The 24,787-nt window shown below is 38.1% G+C and overlaps 1 protein-coding gene across 1 annotated transcript; it reads right to left on the reverse strand.

Moving 5' to 3' along the window:
- Positions 1–1,856: 1,856 nt before the first annotated feature.
- On the reverse strand, positions 1,857–24,787 carry mgat3a (beta-1,4-mannosyl-glycoprotein 4-beta-N-acetylglucosaminyltransferase a). Its single transcript, XM_048199456.1, is given in 4 exon segments — positions 1,857–2,156; positions 2,159–3,350; positions 3,715–3,940; positions 23,779–24,787. Coding segments are annotated over 4 exon segments (1,503 nt in total). The 5' UTR covers positions 23,805–24,787; the 3' UTR covers positions 1,857–2,097.

Below are 24,787 nucleotides of genomic sequence, written 5' to 3' on the forward strand. Positions count from 1 at the left end.
AAAAAATTATATACATTCACAGCGCTATCGACCTTATTTTTCAACGCGGAAGTAAGGTGTTTTCTGTGAATGTGCGAGACTTCCGATTTATTAGCTGCAATCAAAAAAAAAAAAAAAAAAAAAGCGTGATACCATTTCAAAGTGATTTCCGTCATTTAATAATAATAAATTGTATTTACCTATGAAAACAAACCTGGAAAGAGATGTGAAGATTTGAGGAAAAAAATGAGAGATTATTCGTGTATTCCAGCAAATTATTAATAAGATATATCATAAATTAAATCGGGAGAACAGACCACAGTTGTGCAGTATATGTTGTCCTTTTGAATGAAATTTCACCCATAATTCAAAACGCAGTAGGCTCGTCGGCAATAAGTAGGATAGGGAAATAAGGAGTAGAAGCCAATATCAAAGTGCAATAAACTGTAAAATTGTTTGCGCTTGATTATAATGAAGATAATACATTAAAATAATATGGTAAGTAATACCAGTTTGCAATGCCAAGCACCCGTTTTGCTGTTTTGTACAGCTAAAAATAACCGACACCAGAAGCCAGGCAAACACATTAAATTTACAAACAGCCGTCCCGACTGTGACGACTTCCACTTCTGAGAACCCCAAAAAGGCAAAAAGGGTCTATTATGACTTTTCAGACAATGTTTGGCCAGTTAGTTTGTATATTTTTTTTCTATTAATTCACAGAAGGATGTTAACAGCAGTTAAAATGGCACATATAGGCTACTCAGAATAATAAGGCACAGATTAAGCATTCTAGATGAGGCCAGTATTAAATTTAACACATTTAAAAATAAGAAGATTCATTTAAATTAAGCAGTGCACTTTAATTGATTTGTCTAATGCATTATCATTTTAACTGACAAAGTGAAAGTTAACTTTGTGAAAGAATTCCTGTAGCTCAAACAGAAGAGCAAGGTCATGGCTTCAATTGTTAGGGAATGCATGAACTAATAATTGAATTCACATGCATGAATTGAATTCAATTGAATTCACTTGACCTTAAGGTCTGAACAATCTTTTCAATGCCTTGCTTTCTAAAACTTCCCATATTTGTCTTTGGCTACTAATGTTTGTTATCACATAATTTCTTTCCATTTGCTGCTAACCACGCTGACAAAGGAAATTCAGTTCCTGACAGGAGTTCCGGTTCCAAAGCACATTCAAAATGCTTAACATATCTGCATATCCAAGCAAATAGAGCATGACAGACCCTGTGAAAGCCTTGAAACTCAAGCCATCAGCAAGACCTAATAGACTCTGATGGGCCATTATAGTGCAGTGGACATGAAAGTGGCATTACGGCTGCAATATGATTGTCGTTTAAAGTGTGAAAATCATTTTAATATAAACAATACTCATTAAGAGTTGTTTTTTTTTTATCACCTTGCATAAACAAGACCATTTTACTTTGCAAAACTTTGTAAGGTAATGCTTTTTCCCTCAATATATCTTGAAGTAAGTTTTTAAATACGTTTTAAGCATAAATCTATCAAACTATAAAATAAGAAATTTGTCAACGAGATAAGAAAAAAACTAATTTTACGATATTCTCTGATAACAAGTCTTAACATATTATTTATTTTTTATATTATTATTGTTTTTATATTATTTATCTTGTTTAAAGTCGGCATGAAATGGAAGTTGTAATAGTCTTTTCTTCCCTATGTGACGTATATCCGACTGAAATGGCTTCTTGAATAAGAAAAAATGTAGGGCGGGGCTTGATTTTGTCCATGGGGAATTGACTGGATGGTTGTGGTTTGCTATTGGTCAATCTCATGTGAGTGACAGGTTGCCCCGCCCTCACACCAGTAAACACATCATCAGAGAAGAGATGTTGCTGCAAGAGTGAGGGGAAGTTATTTTGTGTAAGAGTAAGAGCACATGAATTTAAAAAAAAAAATGATGTGAATGGATAAATACAGCAATATTCCATAAAAAATAAGAATTGTCCATTTTGACTTTGCTAAATTTAAAGGATGATATTTTTACAGCAAAAAGGGAGCGAACAGTGATGACTTTTCTTGAGAATCAACTCAGTAACTTAGTATACACCCATTTGAAACAGACCAGTTCCTCTTAATGTTTCTTTTTGGCATATGGGTTCTCCAGCAAATAGTGATATTTATTATAGTTATCAGGATGTATTTGGGAGCGTACATATGCTCTTTGGGGTCTGTGGGTGGGTAGTTTGGCACAGACCCATCAAACCAACCCCCTGTCCGTATTAACCCTTTAATATAACTTATATCCCGCTTTTCCCCGTAATCGCCCCAACGTGGGAAGTCTCCATTCTGGGCTGATATGAGCTTGTAATAAATCCCTTCTGGTTTGAAACACCAAGAGCAGTGCCATCCAGCATAGTGTATGGGGCTTCCGATGGCCCACGGTATTAGAATGCGTCCCGAGGAGTTCTCGTATTCCCGGAATCCCGACAAGGAATAATAGGTACGGCGCCGAAGAAGAATCCCATCTCCCTTGTAAACCTTAAAGAGCATATCTACCGTGCAAGCAGATAAGATGTTTAACGTTCCAAACTGCCTCCAAAAAAATCCATATAGTGATTTGCGCATGTGTATCCCGACCGGTTCCGTCCAGCCGTCGTAGAGTTTGAGGAAAAGGATTCCATCTCGAGCAGGAATTTCATCCGCATCATCGATGAGAAAAACATCGTCCTCTTTGAGGCCTTGGACCCTCGACATTCCATTTTTAGTCAAATATGTCCGCAGGTAATCATCCGCGATCCAGCCGTCCGCATGGCCGCCATCTGGAAAGTGGTCCAGGAAGATGTACAAAATCTTGTGCTTAATGTAGTCGAACGTTCCATTTAGGATCATATGCCGGAAATTAAGGGGTCTCGATTGACCGTACGCTGTAAAGTTGGATTCGCAAACCAAAAACACGTCCACGACATCTGCGAGTTCATGAAATCGAGCGTGTAGTAGGTCAAACTCGTGGTTGATGTTGATGGCATTGATGACTCGACGTGGAACTTTTCTGGGTGTTACTTTTAACTTGGACGGGAGATTGGAATGATACACAACTGTAGGTATGCCACAGTGAGGGCCGTGCCAACCCTGCCGACAGGGACACTGAACGACTTTCTCGCCTGCATTGATCGTGTCGCCTTTGGAGCTGTTTTTCTTCTTGTGATGTTGCAGTAACCTGCGGTGAGATGTAGAGGCGGCCATATCCGTCCCCTCACGGAAGCACAAGGCTCCGGATTTGGTGTGGATGAAAAAGGGTGTGGAATCATCATGGAGTACAAAGGTACGTTCATGAAGTTTCCCATCTGGAGGATCTGGCAGAATCACATTTGAGTAAGTTCGAGCCTGTTTGGAGGAAAAGAAGAGTATTATAAATACAGTTTAATACATTTTTGGTCAAGCAACATTCTTAAAAGCTATGACATTCAGGTGGGGTTTCATAGACAGGGCTTAAATTAAGCCAGGATAAGGCCTTTAATTAGGACAATTAAGTAGTTTATAAACACGCCTTAGAAACAAACATTTCTGATATGCATCCTGAGATTTTAAGATATGTCAGTGCAAATTGCTTTCAGTTAAATCAGCTCAAACATGCATGCTTAAGCCTTATTTTTTAAATAAATAACTGAACCCGCCTTAAAACCCAATAGTTTGTCAGGTCAGGTAGAAGACCTCAGATTAAAAGTTCTTTCACCCTCATCGCCTCTACCTTCAGGTAGCCGTGTTTGAACAAATCTTGTTGGGAAGTAAAGTCAGAAGCCGTAAAACTCCAGAAGATCCCACTGAACATCTTCAGAGTCTTTAGATGGGTGGAGGAAGATGAGAGTTCCTGCAGAAGGGAAATATTGTGCAGGGCTTTGTAGTAATGAAGGAAGGAAATGACACAAATCCCCAGTAAGCACAACAGGAAGACCTTATGCCTCCGTATTCTTATCCTATAACACAGAAAAAAAATGTGTTAATTTGACAGAAACAAACTCAGTCTCTAACAAACAATTTCAAAAATGTAGTTCATCTTCATGCAAAAATTCCAAGCTTAAGCCTGTCACACACTGTCTCAGTTCAAAGTAACAGGTAATTAAATTCTAGTTTTTTAACCCTCTGACCCTCTTTGTTTAGGAGTCACACTTGCCTAAACAAATCACGGTCAAATGTGTCTGTTTTGCACTCTTGGCATTAAGGAGTGTCACCCCTTCATTTCTCCACAGTGTCTGATTTGTAGTTTGTACCAACAAAAGATTCTCTGGGTTTTCATATTTTTTCGTATTTCCCATTTGTTAGATTAAAATCTCAAATCATAGGTAGAATATTTGTAGTTTCAGTCATCAGTTTAGAAACAGGCGCCTCAACCCCTGTAATGTGTGGCAGCAGCAACACGAGATCTCGGGAGAATGACCAAGCTGACACAGATCAAGTGTGGTACAAAGCATTCTCCGATTTATTCAGGAAGAAGAGTCATATTTATAGACATAGGTCAAACAACAATCTCCACGATAGCTTGAGCATCCAATCATATGACTTAAGAATCAAACCTTACCATGTATGGCATTTCAAGAAATATAATAACAAATGTATGTGCGTAAATATGTGTGTGTGTCTTCAACTTCTGGTTGCGTGTAAGAGTGTCAGTGTGTCCAAGGACTACTACTTGTTTTGTCTAGGTAGGTACATGATGTGCACAATGGAAAAATCCCAAGACACAAAGAAAGTCAAAAAGTGAAGCCCAAGAAATAAAAAATTATTTAACACCATTCATTTCCTATGTCGGTCATTTTTGACTATTTTTTTTATGAGCCTTTAAAGGTGCACTAGAACTTTTTTTTAAAAGATGTAATGTAAGTCTAAGGTGTCCCCTGAATGTGTCTGTGAAGTTTCAGCTCAAAATACCCCATAGATTTTTTAAATTCATTTTTTTAACTGCCTATTTTGGGGCATCATTAACTATGCACCGATTCAGGCTGTGGCCCCTTTAAATCCCGTGCTTCATGCCCCTAAGAGCTCGCGCTTGCCTTAAACAACATAAACAAAGTTCAAACAGCTAATATAACCCTCAAAATGGATCTTTACAAAGTGTTCGTCATGCAGCATGTCTAATCGCACAAGTACAGTGTTTATTTTGATGTTTACATTGATTCTGAATGAATTTGAGGCTGTGCTCCGTGGCTAACGGCTAATGCTACACTGTTGGAGAGATTTCTAAAGAATGAAGTTGTGTTTATGAATTATACATACTGCAAGTGTTTAAAAATGAAAATAGCGACGACTCTTGTCTCCGTGAATACAGTAATAAACGATGGTAACTTTAACCACATTTAACAGTACATTAGCAACATGTTAACGAAACATTTAGAAAGACAATTTACAAATATCACTAAAAATATCATGTTATCGTGGATCATGTCAGTTATTATTGCTTCATCTGCCATTTTTTGCTATTGTCTTTGCTTGCTTACCTAGTCTGATGATTCAGCTGTGCACAGATCCAGACGTCCTGCCCTTGTCTAATGCCTTTCATCCAGACGTTAATACTGGCTGCCCTTGTGTAATGCCTCAATCATGGGCTGGAATATGCAAATATTGGGGGCGTACATATTAATGATCCCGACTGTTACGTAACAGTCTGTGTTATGTTGAGATTCGCCTGTTCTTCAGAGGTCTTTTAAACAAATGAGAAGAAGGAGGAAACAATGGAGTTTGAGACTCACTGTATGTCTTTTCCATGTATTGAACTCTTGTTATTTAACTATGCCGAGGTAAATTCAATTTTTTAATCTAGGGTACCTTTAACATGTCCAAATCATGTCCTTGATTTTTTTGTATTCATATTGCTAATGTGACAAAAGTCATCAAGTGTCATCTGGTTCCGATGAAGCTACGATTTTTAACATTTCAAAATATAAAATATTTCGGTCAAAAATGACCGAAGAAGGCCAGAGGGTTAACTATTTATCTTCATTTGTCTCTTCCTTTTTTCTTTTAAAATCCAATGGTCTATGTGATATTTTCTACTATAAAAACCTTGTTTATGCTTGTTTATTATATTGACAGTAATCATATCTCTCCAAAGATCTGAGGTAAAGGTCTGGCATATTAATGCTCACAATAAACACAGGGTGAGCAATGGGTCGATCCAAAGTGTTCTTAGTGCAATATTTGCATATATGAAAAGTTAAAGGTGTCTATTAACATGATTTTTACTTATCGTACAAGAACGTTGTGGAAAATAAGCAGATTTGGAGGAAATTGTTAAGATTTCAAATGTTCCCACCCCAAACAAAAACCTAAAGACAAATGGACTTGGGTGGAGACAAGAAGAATCAAGGAAGTGGTTTTACTAATGCAACTGTTAAAAGGAAAAACCACACATTGAACACTAACATGAACACAGATCCTCTGACACAACACTTTTTTGGCTGAGAGAGGCTGAGTGAATAATTCACTTGACTTATGGGCTCAGTTTTTCTCTTATCGCCAGTTTTTTTTTTTTTTTTCAGCTCCCAGTGTTAATATCAAACAGGACAAACAGTAACTGATCAAACATCAGTTCAAACATGGTTTTATATGATACAAAGGTCAATGTGTGACAATGTGTATAATGTTTGAAAACATTCAAAACAGACACCAATCTTCCCATGAGTGGACGTCCCAGCAAATTCACCCCAAGATCAGACCGTGTAATGCTCAGACCGAACAACCCAAGAACTACACCTCAGACTCTACAGGCCTCTGTTAACATGTTAAATGAAAGTTCATGGCAGTACAATTAGAAAAAGATGGGAGAAGTATTTTCCAAATGTTAAGACCTGCCAAGGACCAGATGATTTAAAATGATTTTAAGATGATTTTTTATTATGCCCTGATACAGAAAACCATGGAATACAAAATGGTGTCCTAACTTTTTCAATTGACTCTACATATATTATTACTACTCTATTATTTCTTGTTTCCTTACCTCATGTCTCAGCTCCACTCCCTTATTTAAGAAATTAATAACAATAAATAATAAAGCAAGATGCCCTGTTGAAATATGTGAGATGTATGGTTTATTTAAACTGGTAAAGAATTAATTAAAATTATTGTGACAGATGTGAAGGTGAAGGAGAATTTATACGTGTGTCACGTTTTTTCAACGAGAAAGATTTCCGCATAGGATACACCTGTTCATCCTCGCTCATGACTCCTCATTCCTCTCCTCCTTGTGGTGCAATTAGAGAATTGAGATTTCCTTCAAGATGGCTAACTTTGATCGGTTTTGGGTCACAGGATGGAGGACGGAGGAGCGAGGAAATGGAATTTTCAATTTGACTGTTGAGAAGCACTCAAAATTCACCCTTTGTTTCCTGGGCAATGAAGAACGCAACAGATGGATCGTTTCGCGGTCTAGCCAAAGACTATAGAATAACACAAGACGTGTCACTCGTATTGTTTTGAATGGGAGAAAGTGTAACGCGCGATATGGCGAAATAAGTCCCGCCTTCTAAAGCCAAGAGCGAATCGCCGACTGGTAAAGTCATCGCGTCACCTCAGCGGCCGTTAGAATCGCCGGTTTCTATAGAAACAGTCAGACGCGCGCCTCCGAAGAGACGCATGCGCATTAGCTTGTTCCAGCCTGAAAAAATACAGGTTTTTTTGTCATGATTCGACCGTTTAGAAACTACATTTATGAGTCGGTTGTTGTTAGATTTCATTGGTGATTTCAAATATGAAATTTAATCGTAAGGATGGCGAACAGTTTTGGAGAATCTGATGTTTCCCCATTCAAAGAGATAGGAGCTACATGATGTCCAGGATGCCCGAGAGGCGTTTCAAAGATGGCCGCCGAGTGAAATGACTTGTCTTAAAGGGACTTTGGTCTAGCTTACCACAGAATTCATTGCGTGCCAGTGACGGCAGGATTTTTTAGAGAAATTGCTAGATAACACTTTTAAACGTAAGTATTAGGTTTCAACTTACTCAAATATCTAATAGTACAAATGTAAAAAACAAACAAACAAAATCTTTAAAGTGGTTTAAATGTTGACATGTCTTACTGTGGCAAGCAGGGCGGGGGCGAGAGCCGTGGGAACAGAGCGAGGCCAGTGGAGCAAGTGTTACTGAGCATTACCTAAGCACAACACCGGTTTCGAGTCCCACAGAGGAGCTCCGGAAAGATAAAAGGAGGAATGACGACAGATTATGTTGTATTATTATGGTTATATGCAGCAGTCGTCTGTGAATGGCTGCCGCTTTACTTACGTTTGATGTTTGTTTATTTTGTCATTAAATTTACATTGATCGATTACAGGGAACAATCCTACGTAGGCTAGACCATCCCATTTAACAATACTCAATCTGAATTTCGCAGCCTTCAAAGGATGCAGCCTCTGAAATGTTGGAAACTCCCAGAACTTCCGGAAGAGGTGGGATGTCTGTAATAACAGACCATTTAACCGGTTACCGTGAGTCATCTTGAGGTAATGTCAAGTTAATATTTTGTGTTCAATTATTTACTTAAGCAGGATAATTTCACAGTAGGGTCTTGTATCACACTGAAGAGGTTTATTTTGTATAACAATGTGCTAACTGTACATTATCCCTTAACCTTGGGACATCCCCTAGTTTGGGAACCACTGGGTTAAACCATGTCATTTCTATTTATCAAGAGCACAACTTAAGAAAAGGGGACAGCATATCTCACATTATCAAGTATTAAAACCAGTCTGGTCTTGTTTTCTGTATCTTGAAACCATAAGACAGTGATTTTACTGGGAGGTTTACATATTTCATGAGAGCATCAATGTACTGGACTTAAAAAAAAAAAGTTACATTTACAGGAAGACCCGCAAGTACGGGCATAGTTTGTGCTTGCCTGAGCTTGTTATGCTTTCAGACTCTGCTTAGCCTTGATATTAAAACTGAAGGCCTTATCTTTTTTGGCCATTACTCGTGTAAAAAAGGTGAGGCTACACAATGGTGCTGGTTAAGGTGTGACTAAGTACATATTTTTGAGCTTAACAAATATTCCAAAGCTATTATTACAAATCCTTTTTTAGTAAATGAAATAATGGGGCGGATTACATGCTTTTTCTTGCTTGTTCCACCGAACACAAAAAAGGAGATATTTATAAAATATTCATGCAGCTCTTTTTCATACAATGACAATAACTGCAGCTTATGGTTGTCCCAACTTGAACCTACAGACTTCATGACCAACCCTTATTCTTATCAGACCCGTGCTGACAATTCAATGATCTTTTAAATAAATCATTACTGTATTGCACCGCATGCCATCATTTGTTTAAGAAATTAATGGAGATACATTATATATTTATTTTTTAGTGCACATTAAATCTTTTTGAAGACTATACTAGACTAGAAGACTAGACTATTTTTAGAGAAATCCTTCTAAGTTTTTTTTTTTTTTTAAGTTTCAATGCTTTAAAAAAGTTTTGTTAAAAGTTAGTTCAGTCATGAAACTCTAGATGGCGCAGGCTGATGGGTCCTTAACACAAGCGGATTATAATAACAGCATTAACTACGGCACAAGCTTATTGGTCCATGTCACTTCTGCAGCCAATGAGCTTGTTGCTCACACATTTAAATGGCTGGTTACATTCACTATAGCAGTTTACAGCGTGCTTCACAGTTCCTCTAAAACCCTCCACCTTCCCCAGCTCCACCTGTATAGATCTGCTATGGGTTATTGATATATGATATTTGTGCAGCAGCATTATATCTTACTCGCAGCAGCGTATCGGCATATGTATTGGCAGTAACAAGTTCCTGTACTTGCTCTGCAGCAGCAATAATCTACAACAACAGCTATAATCGACAGCAGCAGCATAGCAGATCTATTCCGCCAAGACCAAATACATTAAATGATTAGTCCACTTTTAAATAAACTTTTCCTGATAATTTACTCACCCCATGTCATCCAAGATGTTCATGTCTTTCTTTAGAAATGAAGGTTTTTGAGGAAAACATTCAAGGATTTTTCTCCTTATAGTGGATTTCAACGGCTACCAACAGGTTGAAGGTCCAAATTGCAGTTTCAGTGCAGCTTCAAAGGGCTTTAAACGATACCAGACGAGGGTCTTATCTAGCGAAACGATCGGTCATTTTGGAAAAAAATACAACTGTTTATGCTTTATAAACAAATGCGGAATGCGGAAGCGGAAAGTACGTTCAAGGTGATATTTTGTGTTTATAAAGCATAAACGGTTGTATTTTTTTCGAAAATGACCGATTGTTTCGCTAGATAAGACCCTTATTCCTCGTCTGGTATCGTTTAAAGCCATTGAAGCTGCACTGAAACTGCAATTTGGACCTTCAACCTGTTGGTAGCCATTGAAATCCACTATATGGAGAAAAATCCTGGAATGGAAAAAACCTTAATTTCTTTTCGACTGACGAAAGAAAGACATGAACATCTTGGATGACATGGGGGTGAGTAAATTATCAGGAAAATTTTATTTAAAAGTGGACTAATCCTTTAACATTGTCATATCCATTACCATGATTGAAATTATATATACAGTGCATAGCATAAATGAGTACACCCCCACTGAAACTTCTGAAAGTCAGCAACTACTTGATTTCTTAGAAGACATGTTAGGGTTCTTTAGAGATATAATGTTACAGCAAGTCTGCTTAATCAGTTCCCAAAGAAGCATGTCAAAATTATTCAGGAAAATATGATTTTCTTATCAAGGTGATAAAATGTTGTGTAGCAAAAATGAGTACACCCTCCTAAAAGTTACTAAATAAAACAAAATAAATATTTTATGGTGTAAGTTTAAGGCAATGTTTAATCAAAAGGTAAGTATGTTGAACCAAAAAATTTAAAGAGAAGTAATTTCTTGACAATTAAAAGTGTTATATAGCCCACTGAATCGTTCTCAGATTTAATGCTGACAGCAATGAAACCACTTGGGAGAGAACTGTGGGGAGAGAACTGAGACTTATTTCTTATTCTACTTGTCCACAAAAGAGGACAGTGGTACAAGAGGATTACCAAATCACTGTTTGAAGTGTGAAAATATAGCAAAAGTAACACAGAAATTCAAAAACAAAGGACAGTCCTTCATTTTAAGCTTTCATTTAGTGATGAGGAACAAAGAGCAGGAGAAATACCAAAACAAAGAGCAGGAGAAATACCAAAACAAAGAGCAGGTGAAATACCAAGCGAGAGTCTCAGAGCCAGCAAAAGCTATGAAAAGAGTGACTGTTTATCTCACATAGTAAAATGCAGCCTGCAGAAATGACATGCATGTTTTTTGTTCTCACTGGAACTACCTACTCTAGCCAAAGCACAGTAAAGTCAGTTAGCCATTTCCAAAGCCCATATTTACAAAATATAGATTCTGGGAATCAATACTCTGGTCTCATGAGACCAAATCAATCATTTTGGATCTAACAGCATCCAAAATGTAAAGGTGTTGCTAGAGGAGGAGTACAGTGAGAAGTGCCTGGTTCCCACAGTAAAGTTCAATGATAGTAGTGCTCTTATATAGGGATGTGTGAGTGCTGAAGGTGTGAGGGAGTTGTGCTTTATCAGTGCTGTCATGAATTCACACATCACTGTGTAATTTAAAACACAAACTTGAAACAGAAGATGTTACCCTTTACCACATTCCCTGCATTGTTGGGCATTTTTTCAACATGACAATGAGGATATGCATTCTCCCCAGGTGAAAACCCTTCTGTCTTAACACTCTTGAGTGCCTGTGGGGGATTCTGTAGAGACGAGTTGAGCAACACTCCCCATTAAAGATCAGGGCATTTAAGGAGCTCATCATCCAGGATTTAGTAAATAAAAATACAATTAATTTTATACCAAAATTTAAAATAAATAAACATTTTGTATAAATTTATAGTGAGTATGAACACATCAGTCAAGCTAAAACAAAAATATGCAAGAACCATGGCGTAGCCATCAAAGATTTAAATCTTGGTGCTTTGTCTTGCCATTTTGTAATTTGAATTGTGATGCAAATAAGATTTTCCTTCTGTGTTACACTTAAAAAACAACATCATACAGTTGTGCAACTAAATGAAAGGGAATGACAGAATGACTGAAATTTCATTTTTGAGTGACATTTAAAAAGGGCATCCTGCAAGACCCCTCTTATCTTTAGTACTTGTTTATAGAACAAAATAAATTATAAGGTTTACTATCACCCTCTGTTCTCACTTCCTGTCTCACAATGTGTAAGTAAGTGTATATGTGTGTGTTTCTTCAGAGGGCACCCGTGCCAGGGGCACAATGACTCCTTTTTTTCTGGCTCCCCCCTTTTCTAATTCTCAAATGTCAACGTTTTTCTCAGCCTGTACAAAAGCTCTCTTCTCTTGGTTTAGGAACACACACACACACACGGAGAACACCCGCAACCTCCTTTGCCGAACTGTAGTGCTCAACAGAGAAAGAGGATGACAGTTTCTCTGTCAAACCCAAACACACACACACACAGATAGTTGACTTCATTGAAAACACTAATGGTGGTTATTAGGGGAAGCATCATCACCACTTTGTTTACGCTCATGGCACTTTCTGTCAGTCGATAGTCCCGATACAAACAAAAGTATGTTTGGATATGCAATACTTGCAGCTTATTAATTCACTTCAGAAGGAATTTATTAACCCCCTCGGAGCGGTGTGGTGTACATTTAAGATGGATGGATGGATGCACTTTCTTGAGTTTCATACAGGGGGTTTCCATGCACTGCCATTATAAAGCAGGGTGATTATTAATATAACTCCGATTGTATTCATCTGAACGAAGAAAGTCATATACACCAAGGATGGCTTGAGGGTGAGTAAATCATAGGGTAATTTTCATTTTAAAGTGAACTTATTCTTTAATGCTATGGTATTCTGTGATAGGATGTTAGGAAGTATATATGTATTTGATTATCCACAGCTAGCTGTGCATTAAACCATTTTAAAGGGTTAGTTCACCCAAAAATGAAATTTCTGTCATTAGTTTTTAGTTTTTTTTTTTTTTTTCAACTGCTTACACACAAAATCCCAAACCTTGACACTCGAACACCAGAATCACACACCAAATCTGCAAAACCATACATTAATTCTCAGCCTTCAACTCAGTTTTCAATTTCATAAAACACTTTTTGCAAAACACAACACACAATTCTCTATGTAACACACACAAATCTAACAGGAAGTATCTTGATTTCCTTTTTCAAACACAATCATTTTTTCTGTCCAACTACACATGGTTGATGTATTTCTTTTCTTTCGTACTGCGTAATACTGTATTCACAACCACAACTGCTTACAGTAAAAAAAAAAAAAAAGTTTGATTTCAATCTTGCTTTCATGTTTATCGTGAATTTTTCACCATCTCTCTGTCAGTTACTTTCAGTCTTGCACAGAAATGTACATAGGAGCTTATGAAAGAGGAGCTTTAGGTTTTGAATAACTGTGTGTATATGATATATCCAAAAGTAGAATATTATGGCAAAGGTGTTTGCAACATAAGACAAATGTTTGCTTTTGAGGTGTGTTTGTGATATTTTGAATGCAGTGCAAGAGATGTGAGGCATTTTGCATTTTGTGTGTGCCATTCTTGGATTTTAGGGGTGTAACGATACGCTCAGGTCACGATACGGTACGTATCTCGATACAGAGTTCACGATACGATACATATCACGATATTTTGAACAAAATGAAACTGAAATTCAAACAAGATTTATTAAAAAAACATGAACAAATTTCAATAATTTTCCTTGTTGTACATACAAGATCACATTTCAATAAAATAAATAAATATAAAATTTTAATAAAAACCTTCTGTATTCAAATTAACAGTTGAATAGGGCTGTCTGTCACTGAAAAAAAATGTTAAATTTAACATGAACTTAGAATTATGAATAGGGGCCGTTCACATTTCACGTCTAAAAACGCGTGGAAGGCGCGGCCGCACCGCTTCTCCTTCTTTCCAAAGCGCTTGCGCTCCTGTGGCGTCGGTCGTTGCTATGCAACCATGAACTGAGCTCTCCAAGAGGATCAGGATGTTTCTGCAAAGGATAAATTATTTCTAGCCCTTGCATTAGTTTTACTACGAGATATATTGATGGAGATAAGATATAAAAACCCACCATGTACAGCTATGATCAGCTGTTCGGCTGAGCTTTTGATTTTTGACGAAATCGGTGCGCTTGCGGCATTCTGAGAAGTTGAGAATTGTATGCGCGTCGCGACCGCGTTGATCCCATTATGAGCGCGCCTGCCGCCCGGCTACATTTGAAAATAATAACTGACTTGCACGCGGAAAAGACGCAATATGTGAACGGCCCCTAACTTAAAGCAAAGCATCGCAAGCGTCTTTTGCTTTTCTGTGAGCACAGCTGTTCCTGTGCACTGTCTGCGGTGAAAGAAAGCCACGACTTTTCTCACGCGACCATGCAAGAGACTGACATGAGAAACGTTTAAACCTGCTTGCAAGATTCAATGTGTGCCCGAAACACTTACTGAACTAGAGAGCTGATTGAGACACACCATCTACGATAAATCGTTACACCCCTAATAATTATAGTAATTTAAAAATGTGGTAGCATTGGATCTGGACAGGAAGGATAACTCTGGGAGTTGGAAGGGGTGTGTCGCGATTCTGCCTTCTCACATCGCGATACAGGTTCGTGGACCTGCGTATCGCAATTTCGGTTTCATATCGCATATCGTTACAGCCCTATTGGATTTGTGTGTAAATTTTTGAAAAAAGAGGCAAAGTTTTGAAAATGTAAGCAGTTGGAAAAAACTCTAATAACTCACCTTCATGTCGTTCCAAACCCATAAAACCTTCATCTTCGGAACACAAATTAAGATATTTTTGATGAAATCCAAGAGAATCCCCCATAGAAAGCAAGGTCCAGAAAAGTAGTAAAGACATCGTTAAAATAGTCGATGTGACTAAAGTGGTTCAAACTTAATGTTATGAAGCAACGAGAATACCTTTTGTGCACAAAAACAAAACAAAAATAACGACTTTTCGTCAACAATTTTGTCTCTCCCCAGTCAGTCTCTTACGCTCCTATGGGTTCAGACTACACAATATTTTTGTCGGTCATTACAGTCACTGTCTCAGATTATACAATTTTGACTCTTGTCGTGATGTGGACAAGAAACATGTCAGACTACACGTTGCTACTCAACCATTCATCGCTTGCCGTCTTTAACCACGTGAGTGCTGTCATCGAGAGGGCGAGACTATCGATTGACAGAAAGTGCAGTGAGCGTAAACAAACAATGGCTAGCAACGTAAGACATAAACGCTGTTTGCTCCATTTTGTCATCAGAAAAGCCCAAAAGCGGACACATATCTGGATTGAGAGAACGGTTTTATTTGCCTTTTTTCAGGCAAACATCATAAATGCAGGAGTATTGTTGCCATAGCATAGCTCCACAAAAATTCGTTATGGACGACTGATTAAGAAAATGAAACATGCTAGTCTTTCTGTCGTGACATTGTGAAGCATCGCAGATGCGGCATCGGTTGTTGTCCATTATGACACACTACATTAGCTAAAACGATCGAATCTTGCGTCCCGGTGCCCATTGTCATTTATGAATCCCCACAACACCCTACGTCATCCTACGTGGCAAAATCGGGCTAAAATCTTGTAGTCTGATCCAGTAATTACGGATGTGGAGCGACATGAGGAGAAGTAATTAATGACAGAAATTGCATTTTGGGGTGAACTAACATTTTAACGCACAATGTGGAGGCCTCCGCAGTATGCATTCAAATCATTTAATGCACAGCTAGCCATAGGTTATACCGTTTATACCATGGTCATTTGTCAGCACAAGTTAAACCTGAAATTGATATTTGACTGGAAGGGTAATATTGATGGTTATTTTCACCAGTTACGGCTTGTTACCATTCAGCCCACTTTGAATCAGACACAGAGATAAAGTAGTAAAGGGGGATCCCCGTTGGGTGCTTTGCATGGTGGGTAAACGTGCTACTGACAAAAATAGTGATGCTGACTTTAGTAAAAGGCACTAAATCCTTTATTGCTTTAAATAAACATGCACACAGAGTGCACCTGCTGTTTAATAAGTCTGTATAAAACATCCCCCTTGGCTGATTATTGCCACTCAAACATGGTTTCCAAAGTACTGAATTTTAAATAGGCCTAGCTCTATTCACACCGTCTTTTTGCAATATCATGACACAAGGGAAATCTACAAACACCCTTTCCTGTACATGCACACCCAATGATACAGATAACAGAAACGTGAAAGATGACAAACTGACAAACATGACTCTAATAAGCTCACATCAGGTGGTCATATCTGAGCCTCTGATTTGTTATGGGTATGAATTATATTCACTTTCCTGGCATGCCAACAAAAAGAGATGCAAACAAAGGAGTTTCACCACTGGGAAGAAATATTGCACAAAACAATCATCATATTCAGAGCTATTTGCTTTAAGCAGGCGTTTCCTGACCACAAGAACTCAAAATAACGGAATGTTCTAGAAACCGCATTATTCCGCTTTCGTTGTTTTGCATTTGAGTTCAAATACTTTCATTTAAGTGGAGTTGACCAATTGTTTAAGCAATACTTTTCAAGTTCAAGTTTTAGATTGTGATGTGAACACCTGGATGTCTCCTTGTACATGCTTAACATGTTTCACTTGAAACTGAAAAAACTGAAACTGAAAAATAGCAAAATAGTCAACTGAAATAGCCTGTTCCAATACGATTGAAATGCACACAGATTTTCTTATTAGTTTACAAGGTACCATGTGTGAACACAACAGAGCTGCATCTAGTAAAGGTATCTATGTTGGCTATACTGTACATTATAAGCAAATAAGACTGGCTTTGTTGTCAGAATATGCAAAATTGACTTTGTTTACAGAAAAGATAATAACCAGACAGTGCATGAAGTAGAAACTCTATACTCTATAGCCACTTTTCCACCGCAGGAACTTTCCCTATAGGACCTAGGGACTTTAGGGTGGTACTCGGTGTGTTTCGACCGCAGGGTCCAGGGTATAAATGAAGTTCAGGGTAAAAATTTCCCCCTCAGAAAGTCCCTGCTCATGAGGTAGTACTTTTTCAAAGTACAGGAACTTTTGGGGGTGGGACTTGTGCGCTGAACATGCTGATTGGTTGAGTTCATGCAGCAATTTATTTCAACCACCATTTTTAAAAGTCCGCTGAGATGCGTGCAGTAAGAGTTGTTTGCTATTTAAACCAACAAAGTTTAAAAAATATGACTGATGGACCGAAGGCGAGGTTCAGGCTTCATTAAGATTATATGCGGAGGACAAAATCCAGTGGGAACTGGAAAGTCGTACGCAGTCCTACATCACCGGACTAATCTGAAAATCATGAAAATGAAGACAGCAACAGGTCTGGGGGAAAAAAGTTCCAGGGACAAATTGTTCTGGGTAATTTCGGTGGAAAAGTGGCTTATGGGGGTCCCACTCGGTTGAAATCCAACATGTGAGAAGTGCCGGTGTTGTGCCAAATTCTGACCCCCGCCAGATTATTACCACTCCAAGTCTCCATTATAGGCCTAGGTAGATTTAGAATTAGGTGTGGGGTGGTGTTAGGATTAGTCAATCAGGTACAGGTCCGGTAGTGTGTACCGGCCAACTTCGAGCACAAGATAAATAACCATAAAATGTAATTTATGCATGAGAATGGTCAACCTGAAAGAGAAAACACTGAAACTGCATTATGAACTGCTTTCTGAGTCTTTCTGAGTTACATTGTGTAAAGTTGTCGACATCAAAGTATGCTGCAACAAAATATAAAATTTGCACACAGTTTCACTTTTGCAAACCCTACAACCTTGCAACACACCACCCCCACTGCATCGTGCTCTTTATAGTGCAATCCCTTTGTGTCTATCAAATTGAGTTTGTATAGACAGATGCGGTTGCATATTATATGCTTCAGGCCTTTCATATTCACAAGTTTGTGTTCTGTCTGCCTCAGTGTGGACCTCTCCAGTTGTTTTACTGTTTTTGTTAGTTTGTCCCATTTTTGTTTTTGTTATATAATCATTTTTTCCCCCTATTTGTCAGTGGATAACCAGTTTCCTGACAGACAGGCAACCGCCAGTGAGACTGAGCAGCTGGCTGTCTGGTGCCGTCATAACATCATCTCTCAGGACCTGAAATGGGACAATCACATTGACTCCATTGTAAAAAAGGCCCAGCAGAGGTTGTACTGTATTGTTCCAAATATAAGACAGTGAACGTGAGAGATATAAGAGAACGTGGGCAACCAGGCCATCATTGTCACATGATTGTTCATGCACGTTGGGCATGTGCGTACAAGTTTAAACAGTTGCCTCTTGCACATGTAGGTAGCTGCAGTATTAAAAAAAATGCAGAGTTAAACTGAACAATGGCTCCTAATAATGACAACAAAAAAGACAGCAAGGATTGCAGTTCAGTCTCCATGTTATTGTTTACAGGGTTGTCAAGGACACGCAGAGAGATTGTGGGCAGCTACGCCATCGTTTTCAAAAGTCTCCGCCTGTTTACACTCAGGCCCCATTGACAGTAGGGGGAAGAAACTTTTCTTGTGCCTGGCTGTTCTGGTGCTCAGTGCTCTGTTGGTCAACTAATCAGATTTGAGCATTCAACAGCCTTGTAGTATAAATGTGTATACCTGTAGAATAAATGTATGTATTCATATATCTTTATTTATTTTACTATCTGTGTACTGTTGCTGTCTCTGTGTATTCGAAGCTTCTTCTCTCACCAAAACAATTCCTTGTGTATACCTCCACAGACTTGGCTGATTCTGATAAGCCTTTTAGTTTATTCAGTTCCTTGTTCGATATTGGTTAGGTTAATGTATTTATGTTTTACTGTGGTTACTGCGTGTTTCTGTTTATCTCAGTTTGTCTGCATTTCAGTCGGAGGCATTTTTGTTGCTCTCTGATTAACTGGGTGTTATTCTTGGCATTGAGGACCTATTAAACCTGTAACTTCTAGATGCATCTCCCCTTTTCTTCTTAGATAACTTTGCTTTTTAGCTGAACTCTGAGACAAAATGCTGTAACTTCATTTTTACCATTAATTTTACCATTTTGGAAACCACTGCCGCTTCAATATATATCTTTTAAGTTATTAATCAACATTTATCTATCTGTTAAATTATTTGAATGACTTCTTCAACGTATGTTTAAGCATTTATTTTCCTTTTCAAACACTAGAAAATAATTTTGAATATTGTCTGTACCTCTCACTGAGAGAAAAGAACATGTTATCAGTATGTTTTGGGAAAGTTTCCTGCTCAAAGCAGAGCTCAGATCAGCTTCAGCCTTGAAAAAGCTGTGAATCATGTGTATCTGTGTTCAGTGCTGGTCCTTTGTACTGGTGGATAACTGGCACTCTGCTGGAGAACAGACATGCGCCATTTTGTCTATTTTTCTTAACCAATCAGAATCATTCAACCTGAAGTAATGATGTAGTTAGTGGACCCTGTTAGAGTATAATTGTTGTGGAAATGTGAATGTACGCAGAGCGGCCTACAAACTCCTTGTGAGACGTGAAGCTGGCTTCTGCTGATGAAACTGCAAACTATTCTTCAGTAAAATTTTCTTCAATTTATTATTTTTTTTAACTCTGACTCCAGGTCTTTATTCATCATATCTGGTCTTTTGGGTTTTTAATTGTAAAATTCCCCTACAACTCGTACATTTAAAATTTTCTGGTTGACCCCCCAGCGTGACTTTTTCAAGGCAAATGTTATTTAGAACGCATCACTTTGTTGTTACCATGGCGACACGTCATTGCTTGTCATGTGACACACTGCAGCCACAATAACACTGTATGACTTTTATTTAATTTTTCCTTTTATTTCAAAATATTCACAAACTTGTTAACTAAAACATGAAATATGTGATATTCCGATTGTCAAATATGTGTAAATGGATGTGTTTTGTTGTTCAAACACCTTTATAACGATCACGTTAGTTGAGCTAGATGCGCGATGGGTGCCGCCATGTTAGTTTGCGCTGCAGTTCAGAGAATCAGGGGCCGTATTCACAAAACATCTTAAGGCTAAAAGTAGCTCCTAAATTGCCCATTTAGGAGAAATTCTTAAAAATAATGGGCGTGTCAGTCCTAATTTTAGGAGTCCTAAATTTTTGCTCTGAGTATTTCACAAAGCATTTTAGCGCTAAAACTAGCTCCTAAATCTGTGAAACGTTAGGAGTAGTCAAGAGGACTCCTAAGTCACTAAGACGAAATCACAAACAGTCCTAATCCACCCAAAGACACTGTAGCCTACACCATTGAGGCAGTAGCGATAGAGCCTTGGGTGCTGAACCTTTTCTTCGTAAATGCATTACATTTTGATTTATAGATTTGAATCTACAATGAGATGCCAAAAATGAATCTTTAACAAATAAATAAATATTGTCCGATTACCTGTGCCAGTGGTTTTCATGAGTTCACACTTACAAATGATTGAATAGAGTAAAATTTTTTTTAAAATAAGCGTATTTGGTGTGCTGTCCAAGGGGATCGAGGGCTCCGAGATGCAGACATCCAAGAGGCGGTCCACAATTCACTGTATATACTAGTTTAATTAGTGACACTTAGCCTACATTTTAAAACCTTTATTTGAATATGGCAACATTTTTATTAAAAACATTTATTTGAATAGGGCAACATTTGTATTTTAAAACCTTTATTTGCATATGGCAACATTCTACAATATTTCTATGATTAAATCTCTGACTCCTCGCCCATCAGCCAATCACTGTGTGTTTACTCCATGGCAACGAGGTCAACCCTGCCCTTACTCTTATCTTAAGACTTCAGTCTTTTTCTTAGTAAAAGTTTGTCTCAGCAGATTTGTGAATAGGTTTTAAGAGAAAACTCTTAGCTAAGAACTTTTACTGTTATTTAGAAGAACTCTTAGCAGTAAGATAAAATGTTTTGTGAATACGGCCCCAGATCTGTTGGATTTACAACATGTGAATTCATCCGCTTCTTTTGAAATGCATGAAAGTAAGTGGTCGGTGAACTGGGAGAAGAAGAGTAAACTTTACAGTTACTTACACAATGTGTATCTGATATTAATAAAAGACGTCATCTAATTATAATGGAAAGGATTATTATTGCTGCTTCTATAAACATCAGTGTGAATTCTACAAACTCTACATGTGTTGTTTTGAAAGAAATAGTATCTGTGAGGATTTCCAGTCAGGATTTAAACCGTACCATAGTACTGAGACGGCTCTCATTAGAGTTACTAATGATCTGCTCTTATCATCAGATTGTGGTTGTGTCTCTCTATTATGGCTGCATTCGACGCTATCGATCACAACATTCTTTTAAATAGACTTGAAAATTATGTTGACCTTTGTGGAATTGCATTGTCATGGTTCAAATCTTATCTGACAGTTATCAGTTTTTAGTAGTAAACAAAAAAATTGGATGACTAGTAATTTCCTACTACTAAATTCAGAAAAAAAACTGAGATAATTATTGGACCAATTATTGGACCAAAAACTTCTTCATGTAATAACCTAGAATACTGTCTAACACTTGATGGCTGCTCTGTTAAGTCTTCGTCGTCAGCTAGGAACCTGGGTGTGCTCTTTGATACCAATCTTTCATTTGAAAGCCACATTCCTAGCATCTGTAAAACTGCATTCTTCCATCTTAAAAACATATCTGAACTACGACATAGGCTCTCAATGACAAATGCGGAACAGTTAGTTCATGCGTTCATGACCTCAAGGCTAGACTACTGTAACGCTCTACTGGTTGGTTGCCCTGCATGCCTAATAAACAAACTCCAGCTGGTCCAAAACGCAGCAGCTAGAGTCCTTCTAGAACCAGGAAGTATGACCATATTAGCCCAGTTCTGTCATCACTGCATTGGCTCCTTATTAAACATTGTATACATTTTAAAATCTTGCTAATTACTTACAAAGCACTAAATGGTTTAGCTCCCCAGTGCCTGAGCGAGCTCTTAATGCATTATAGTCCTTCACGTTTATTGCGATCTCAGAATTCTTGAAAGTTGATAAAACCTAGAATATCAAAATCAACCGCAGGCGGTAGATCCTTCTCCTCTTCGGCACCTAAACTCTGGAACAATCTTCCAAGCATTGTTCAGGAAGCAGACACACTCTGTCAGTTTAAATCTAGACTAAAAACACATCTCTTTGACCTGGCATACACGTAACACATTATATTTTCACATCCGTTAAAGAATTGTAAGGCTACATAAAGGTCAGCAGAGATTGTGTCAACGAGATCATCCCCTGTAAAGGTCGACACGACAGCCAGAAGCATAGATCCCCAACAAATAGTTTCCATACCGGTGAGATGAATCCAATCTTCAACCAGATGGAACTGGATTAAATATTTTGACTGTTGCGATCCCAATCGGATTTATGACCTGTAATGCTGCCTGAATCATAATCATGCACTGTTCGTTGTTGGCCAGAGAAAAAAACTGGCCCCCCGACTGAGCCTGTTTTTTTCAAAAGTGTTTTTCTCCATTTTGACACCTGATGGGTTGCTTGCCACTTTCGCCTTTGGCTTGCTTAGTTGGGGACACTTGATGTTCAACAGTGTTTTTGATCTGCCTGCATTGACACCATTGCATGTGAACTGAACTGAGCTAGGCTGATGTATAGATAAATTAACTAAATTAGTAGCTATTGATTTTTACAACGGAATGAATCAATACTGAATTTACTTAAGCTGGACAATGACACCATTTAATTTAAGAGCTGCTGTGCAGCCAAAATTATTTGCCAGTTATCACTGTAAAGCTGCTTTGACACAATCTGCATTGTAAAAAGCGTTATATAAATAAAGGTAACTTGACTTGACTTATTAGAATTTATGTCTGAAACCTAAAATAAACATTATGTGGTTGAGAAATATTTGTGACATATGACAAGCGCTGAGTTGATCACGCACGATTTAGCAATTCGAGGGAACGAATTACTAAGTTTTGCGCACGATTAAAAAAAAAAAATCGAGGGAACAACTTAGTAATCTGTGTGCATGCTTTATAAATCGAGGTAATGGCTTAGTAAATCATGCGCACAATTTAGCCTACTATTTTTTTCCTGCATGTCATGTGCGGGGCTCCATAGTGCACATCTTTTTTTGCCCTCAGTCTTTAATCAAAATAACTTCCCCTCCCTCTTGCAGCGACATCTCTTCTCAGATGACGTGTTTACTGGCACGAGGGCGGGACAAACTGTCCCTCACATGACATCACAGCAATAGCAAATGACAATGATCCAACCATCCAATCAATTTCAGATAGACAATATCAAGTCCCATCCTACATCTGCTTTTTGTACAAGAAGCCGTTTCACTAGCACAAAAGAGAAAAAGAGGCTATTGCAACCTCTGCTTTTTGCAGACTTTAAAACATGATCAGAACATAATACAAGGGTTTACATATATACAGTGTGAAACCTGAATAGTGATCTCTGATACATCAGCCACATAACTTTTTTAATTCCTTCAATTATGTGGAATATTATAGCTAACACTTATTTAACTATTGTTGTGCTCTTGCATGTGCCATCATTTAATTTTCATATCTGACATCTATCTACAGGCTAGGATTCATGTCGAGGCAGGGCGAACTAGGTGAAACATGAAAGCAAAAGCCCATTTGATCATTAGGGCCTAATCTCACAAAGAGAAAGCTCACAAAGTGCACTTAAGTAATTTACGATCAACATACTCAAACCAGCAAAAAAACGGAGCGAATCTCCAGAACAGCTCGAGTTAACGGTGAAGTGTCTTACCTGACAGACATGTGTGATCTCCCCATGCTGCTCCTGCATGTGTCGTTCAATTCGTTTTTTTTTCTTCCTCAAAACATGTAGCGTTTTGTCAGTGTTTGCGCTCTTTACTTTTGACTTCACTCGTCAGGAAATACACGCACTAGCTCGCGCGCGCCCTACTGAAGCGCGAGGACTGTGAACCAACTACAGTGCGCGTGACTTCCTTGCAGGTAAATTACCCACACCCACTCTCTTTATATGTTTTATTATAATTAGTTCTCTCTCTCTCTATGACAAGTTTCAGTCTTATTTATTAGCATAGACAAATAATTGGTCTGGCGCGGATTCTGGTGTTGTGCCGAATTATGTGACCGACCGAAAAGCTCAAAAGCTCCCAGTCCATAAACGATATTTTCCCCCCAGTTTGCACCTGTATGCCCCATCATACAGGATTTTCAATTACACTATAAACACAGGAGAGGATGCTCACGATAGCTATTCTGTAGTTCTATCAACAGTGTTCGTGTAATGATCCGGGATGCTGAGGACCATTTGAAGTTCGTACAGAAGTTTCTGTTAAACACCACTGAGAAGAGAATTACAATAGTCAATACGACTAATGCAGTGACTAATGCATGCACAAGAACAGCAGTACTAACAGCAGAAAGAGATGGTCGAAAACGTTTAATATTTCGCAAATGATAATATGTTAATGTTATTTGCATGTGAAGATGGCACCCAGACACTTAACCTGAAGGGAAGGAGAGATAACACAATCCTCGATAGTAAAACACAATTTTACACATAGCATAAACACAGACTGGTTTACAAAATGTTTCCACATTTTCAAAAAGTTCAATTCTGTATGATTTATAAGCTTGTTTCCTCATGGGGACCTACAATTTACTGGTATTACTATACTTGTGGGGACATTTGGTCCCCATAACGTAGTGAATAGCAGTACACACACAGCCATAAAATTAATCTGGATTTTCACACAATCACAAATTAATAATACCAATACCTTATT

Source organism: Megalobrama amblycephala, linkage group LG1 (assembly GCF_018812025.1).
Source record: "Megalobrama amblycephala isolate DHTTF-2021 linkage group LG1, ASM1881202v1, whole genome shotgun sequence".
Lineage (NCBI taxonomy): Eukaryota > Metazoa > Chordata > Actinopteri > Cypriniformes > Xenocyprididae > Megalobrama > Megalobrama amblycephala.